The sequence below is a fragment of the Apaloderma vittatum genome, unplaced genomic scaffold (genome assembly GCF_000703405.1).
Source record: "Apaloderma vittatum isolate BGI_N311 unplaced genomic scaffold, ASM70340v1 scaffold5499, whole genome shotgun sequence".
Lineage (NCBI taxonomy): Eukaryota > Metazoa > Chordata > Aves > Trogoniformes > Trogonidae > Apaloderma > Apaloderma vittatum.
The window spans coordinates 23,978-30,132 of record NW_009733415.1 but is presented as its reverse complement, the minus strand read 5'-3'; the positions used below and the strand labels follow the sequence as shown (position 1 = coordinate 30,132).

Below are 6,155 nucleotides of genomic sequence, written 5' to 3'. Positions count from 1 at the left end.
CCTTCCAACCCTGACAATCCTATGATTCTATAGCCTAGACTGCTAGAACCTAATTTCTGTTTGCTTTTTATTCCACCCCAAGAGTCCAGAGGAAAAAGAAAACCAAGACAACCCACCAGTAAAGCCCCAGCTCTCCAAGTCACAGGCAACGAGAAGAACCCGAGGGGCACTTACCCCATTTGTTCCCAACTAGCACCGGGCAGGCTGCGTGCCGCGTGCTGTAATCCCCTTCTCCGCTTGGGAAGAGGTTGTACCAGAAGACAGCTGTGCCCTGGAAACACCAGTGGAAACCCTCAGCACGTCACTCTGCGCAATGCACTCTTTTCGCTCCAACTTAACAACATGGCAAAGGTAACTATACTTGTACTTCAGACGTTCCTTTTAAACTGAAAGCTCTTCTCCATATTCTCACACTTGCTTTCTTAAGGAATGAGTCTCCTTTGACTCATTCTGCATCTACACAGACTTGGCTGCTAATCTTTTTCACCCATAAGACACTTCCAATTCAATCCTGACCAGTTTTAGAAAGCAAGACAATGGTACTAAAAATGAGCAGCAGGCCAGCAAAGAGAGATCTTATCTGTGACCCCTCTGAGGGAAAAAAACATAACAAGAATACAGTTTCACTGATAATTCCCTAGAGATGCCTCAATGTACTTACAGATCTGAGTATTTTCAAAATGTGCTTTGAAGTACTGTCATGAAAGGCTACGTATCAGGTAAGTCAAAATGTAACTACACCTTAACCAGCAGAACATCAGAGGCCTTTGGAATCACCAGTACTACCCCAGTTGCTTCACCTCTGTGCTCCCACTTCTTTACATAAACTCATTTTAAAGCTGCTTCTTAAATGTTTATACACGTGTTATGTTTTGCCATAGGTGGAGAGAGGGGTGGTGCCACTGGATAAAAATCCCCGCTTACCTTCCTAGGCCACACACTGGCTCCTACTTCGGGAAAGACAGTAGCTCCCCCTGCTGACACATCGCTCATCTACAAGGGGGGGGAAACGCACAGGTTAGCCACAAGCTCACACATTCTCAAGTTTTAGTCAAAATTAGGTTATTGCACATTTTCATTTCTACCTCCAATTAGTGAGTAATTAGCAGCCTTAAAAAAGGCTGAAACCCACCCACTCTGTTCAAAGCGCAACAGCCAGCCTTGCCCCAGATATCTCGTACGCTTTGATAACGAGCGTGCTGTAAATACCAATGCAGATATAAAAACAGACTGTCAGATAATTTAAGTTGATGCTCAATTCCGAGGGCAGAAAAGAAAAAATTCCTCCTTAAGAACACATGGAAGAACCACTAGTCATGGGTAACAAGACAGCCCGTATCTGTTACCACTAAGTTAGTGACTGCCTTCACTTTTGAGTCACTTCAGAAAAAAAATGTAATGAAATCTTTCAGTGGTATAGAATATGTGGTGATAAATATTTTCGGCACTGGCACATGGCAGAAATATAACACTTACATAAAACAACCAAGTAGCAATTCTGTTGCCCGTTCCCAATTCCTTAAAAGCATCTGGCTCATCTTTCTGTGAATAAAAGCAAGCAGATTTAATAAGCAGTTCAGTTCGATTATTGAGAGGAGCCAGTGATACACAGCTGCAGAGCCAGCAGCAGACAAACTCATGCAGAAAAACTAATTTAATCCCTCTACTCAGAAGGAGGGGAAAATGCGATCTGAGTGTATCGATTTATTTATTTAAACCAGGCATTTTGAAATTCTGTAGGACTGTGAAGGCCTATGCCCAAATGGCAAATGGCTAAGAACTGTGCTTTCCGAAAATGAGTCTATAAATCCTCTCCGTGGCCACAAATTTAATTATTTAATTACACTGACTCCCCTCTCATCCTTGGCCAAGATGAACAACTGTGAGGGCAGCTCTTCAGCCACTGCCCGCCCTGGCTACCCTCCTCCAGCGGGCACAGGAGTTTGAGTGCCCTTAAAAAAAAATCCAAGGAGCAGTTCCTCAGGGCGCGGAGCGGCTCTGGCACCCGTCCTGTCGCTTCTGGCAGGAGCGAGGTACATCCCTGCCGAAACACGGGAGCACGTGGGTGTCATGGCTTCGACACCGCCAGCCCAGCTGGGCTCCAGCACCTTAACCTCCTGCTTTCCTTCCAGCTGGGAAGGAGGGGAGGGAGCCGAGTGCAGGAGCCCCTCACGGGCCAAAAGAGCAATTTGGTAACAGCCTTTTACCTCTTGGCTTACAACAACAAGACCATGTTACGATGGGTTAAGATAACAACTTTTCTAACACCTGTATTTTTACTTCTAGAAGCCACCTCTGTGAGCACTATTTGTGTGTGTGCTACAATCCTGGCAATTTTTACTTGGAAATTAACCCATGCATTTCCATACAAAAACTTGTTAATCATCTGCAATGCTTTCAAGCATGTGCTTGCAGCACAGAGATTCTGATTAATAGTGAGTGGCTTGGATTCACAGTGTAAGGTTAATCTGAAGGTGTCCCATAAATAACCAACTGAATTCAGTGATATCATTTCCAGCAGTTCACAGTTTAAGCTGGAACAGAAATAGGTAGGGAATTTAAATAATTTTTTTAAAAATAAGGCCGGTGAAATGAGAGGACACATAGGCTTTCTCCAGTTCAGGAATCTGCTGGCAACCAGCATGTAAGCTGCAATAACAGAGCACTTATATTTTCAAAATTTCTTTAACAGCACACGCAAGATACCCATGTAATGGCTCAGGGGAAAGCAGTTCTCCCTCTGCACCACAGGCCGACACGGAAAGCCGCAATGCAAGTTTTCCTACGCTGCCTACAAAGGCTCTTTTCACAGCGGAGGGCACGGAGCTATCGCTCAGCAACGCTCTGTGCCCTGCACACCGCTAGAGCAGCCTCAGTGCCCAGACACACGTTAGCTGATGCCACCACTGCGTGCTCCGTGTGTCAGGAGCACAGGATATACACCGCGTTTTTATATGGTTTAGCTGTATATCCTTTACATTTGGCTTTACATGGCCAGAATATTTCTAAATGTCTCCTCAGAATAAGGCTACTGCCCTTTTCTCTTTTAAGAACTATCAGTCATCTCCTTCGAACAATTCTTTTCAAATCCTATTTTTGAAGAAAGCATCTTGTTGTTCTGTAATGTCCAAAGCGTCTGTTAGTTCAGCTGGTGGTTTAGAGGACTTTCTCCACTAACGTGATTAGGAAAGTTGAAGAGCTACAAACTGTAATACACATTAAAGAACAAAAACTGTGCCACAGCTAAGAGGCCCAGGCTTCACCGGGTGACTATCTCTCCTCCATCTCTTTACTTGCCCGTGCAAAGTCAAAGTGGGGTTCATACTGTCCTCCCACTCCATAATTTGCCACCTGAAAAAGAGAAACACAGCGCTTGTGAAGAAGAAAGAGATGGAGACAGAAAACAGGACTTACCCTTCCAAAATCAAAGTGAGGCTCATACTGGCCTCCTACGCCGTAGTTGGCTACCTACAGTGAAAGGAGAAGCACAAAATCTAGTAAAGCAGTATTTTATCCAGAAAAGAATTTGACTGTCACCTGCAACCATTTCTGAGTGCCTGCCGCTGTCTAGCTCAAGTTACAGAACCTGACCGGGATACTTTTGAAACTCCTGAAGACCTCCAAGATGTGGGTGCTCCAGGTAAGGGATCTGGTACTTTCCTGGGGTAAGAAAATGTTTTCCTTCTATAGAAATTTTACCAGCTACATTCTCTTCAAAATAGGTCACGGCACTTCTGCATCATTCAAGCTTAAATCAACTTTTTCATCTCTGCCAATAAAGAGGATCCGCTGTCCTTTTTTGCTGATTGATTTTTTCTACCTCTTCTATGCATTCATAACCTCAATTTTCAATGGGATGCTTGGGCTTCTTATCATCAGAAGTCTTTGATGGAATAGCACAACAGCTTTCAGGAACCACTTTGTCCTGCTTTCTAGGCATTATTATTATTTCTAGGCTTTCTCAGAATCAGTGAAGCAGCTGTTCATTTAAAAGCCTCGAGAAAATTAAGGTAAGTGCATACTTCTAGGACAAAATGTACTAAAAGGTACATGTACAGGCAGTCCTTGTCCTGTTGCAGAGATACTGCACACACTGTTGGTGCCTAGGGCCAAAGATGGGCTGGTATGCTGCTAGACTACGGACCAATTTCGGACCAATTTTATCCCCCTTCCCTTAATTACCAGTCAAACTAAACTTATTGCTATCACCACAGAAGCAAAGTTTGACCCTGTAGCAATGAAATTCAGCTTTTCTTTTTTTTACTATAAATAAAAAGCAACGACACCATCCACTTCAACAAACACGAGGAGTTTCAGTTAGTACTGCTTCCCTCCAGCAACAGAAAACCATTTCCCACTAAAGTAAGGGACTTCAGCGCAAAGAAAACTTTTTTTTTTTAACAGAGAGGAAGAAACAACCACCAAAAAACCCCACAACCAACCAACTCCACGCACCCATGTGTTTATTCCTTCCATGGCCTGGAAACCCATCAGCTGCCTCTGGCCTGAATGAGCTTTTGTGGCCACCTCACCAATACTACCAGAGCGAGCAGGGCACTGCGCATGGAGCCATCCGAAACGGAACGCCAACCGACCTGCATCACCGTACTTGGCCAGCTTACCTGTAGTTCCTCTGCTGTGGAGACATCAAGTCCTGTTAGATCCTGTATCCTCGTGTTGATGCGAGATACCACCGGGCTTTCATAGCCAGACAGCCATGCACTAAGTGGAGGGGGGGAAAAAAATAATTAAATAAAATATGGTAGTAACAGATAGTAAGCTACCCACACAAACGCAACATTCAGAATTCATTAAAATTTGAGATTATTCTTTTTACACTTTTCAAGAATTTGGTGGAATGATCAAAAATATTTCCAAGGCATTGTGACTGCCTGCATTTAATAAACAGCACTGGGCTAAGAAAGCTGTAAAACTAAGGCCCTTAATTCCCACACTGGACTACTCGATGGTTGAAGATGTTCTGAACAGTGGTATCTGCTTCAAGCCGTTTCCTAAATCAGGCACCAAACATTTTCGCTCTTACCCATTCCAAAGAGCTCATTTAGACCCCACAGTTGATGCATATCGAAGCAACACTTGGGAAGGGAACAGGTGAGTCCCTTTCCTTAGCGTACGCAGAGTCTGTGATTGTTAACTCGGCTCTTCCACATCACGCAGCTTACAGGAGAATGATTTGTGCTCTGTTCTTTCACTTACCTGTGCAACGGTACTAAAAGTCATTATGAATCCAATTAAATGATGCATAAAATTCTTTACCACCTTCCCACTTGAACAATTTCCACCAGAACAGCCTATTACAAAGTTGGCGTTTGGCATGTTTCAGGGACACGATGGTTTTTTTAAGGGAGAGAAACAACTCGTTTTTAATACGTTTTTTTTAAATATGAATGCGAAAGGTCAGCCTCACGGTTCCACAGGCATTTTCAGAACGCCTGCCTCCTACTGCAAATCAGCTACTCAGCTAGACACACCGCATTCAAAATAACTGGCAAACTAGTCGGCAGAGAAAGGCATGAAGAGGTCGGGAAGCAGTTCTCCCTGAGAACCAGTGCCTTCACACAGACCCACGTAGCATTTCCTACTCTCAGTGGTCACTCACTCTTGAAAGCAGCACCCTCCAGCAGCCCCCAGAGCAGCGGCATTCGGCAGAACAGGGCACGAGCTTCATCGTACCCATGGCTCTGTGCATCCCTGCCAGGCACTTACCAGCCACCAACCCCTCCAGTCGCTTACATAGACACAAACACACCGGCATTTTGCTTACACAAATGGTTACAAGATAAACATTTTGTTCTTTTTGAAAAAAATATCAGTATCATCTATCCACTGGCTGTATTTCTTTTTAAAAAAAAAAAACAAACCACAAAACACACTAATCTGCTTACATGAGGCTTGGGTTTTTTGCTGCTTTACTTGACCCATTCCAGCAAACGCGCCTTCAGTTTCACCCGCTCCTCTTTTCCCTCCCCATTGTCTCTGGTCCTCTGCTCTATTTACCCCCTACTAGTCACTAATATGGATGATAATATTGATGATTTAGGCCTCATTTTTTTACCCCTTTTGCAGGCAAATTGAGACAGCTAGCGCAATCTTTTTCTAGCATCTCAGCCTTTTGGGCTCATCAGTGATTCCTG

The 6,155-nt window shown here is 44.1% G+C and overlaps 1 protein-coding gene across 1 annotated transcript in view; it reads right to left on the bottom strand.

Annotated features, from left to right (window-relative positions):
* Positions 1 to 174: 174 nt before the first annotated feature.
* Positions 175 to 6,155, bottom strand: part of P4HA1 (prolyl 4-hydroxylase, alpha polypeptide I) — a gene marked incomplete at its 3' end in the record, with an annotated part of 24,175 nt that continues 18,194 nt past the window's right edge. The window contains exons 9-13 of the mRNA XM_009875876.1: positions 4,623 to 4,722; positions 3,415 to 3,468; positions 1,477 to 1,542; positions 925 to 993; positions 175 to 271 (exon numbers count right to left, since the gene is read on the bottom strand). Of these exons, the coding sequence (XP_009874178.1) occupies positions 175 to 271; positions 925 to 993; positions 1,477 to 1,542; positions 3,415 to 3,468; positions 4,623 to 4,722 (386 nt within the window). The remainder of the gene's footprint in view (positions 272 to 924; positions 994 to 1,476; positions 1,543 to 3,414; positions 3,469 to 4,622; positions 4,723 to 6,155) is intronic.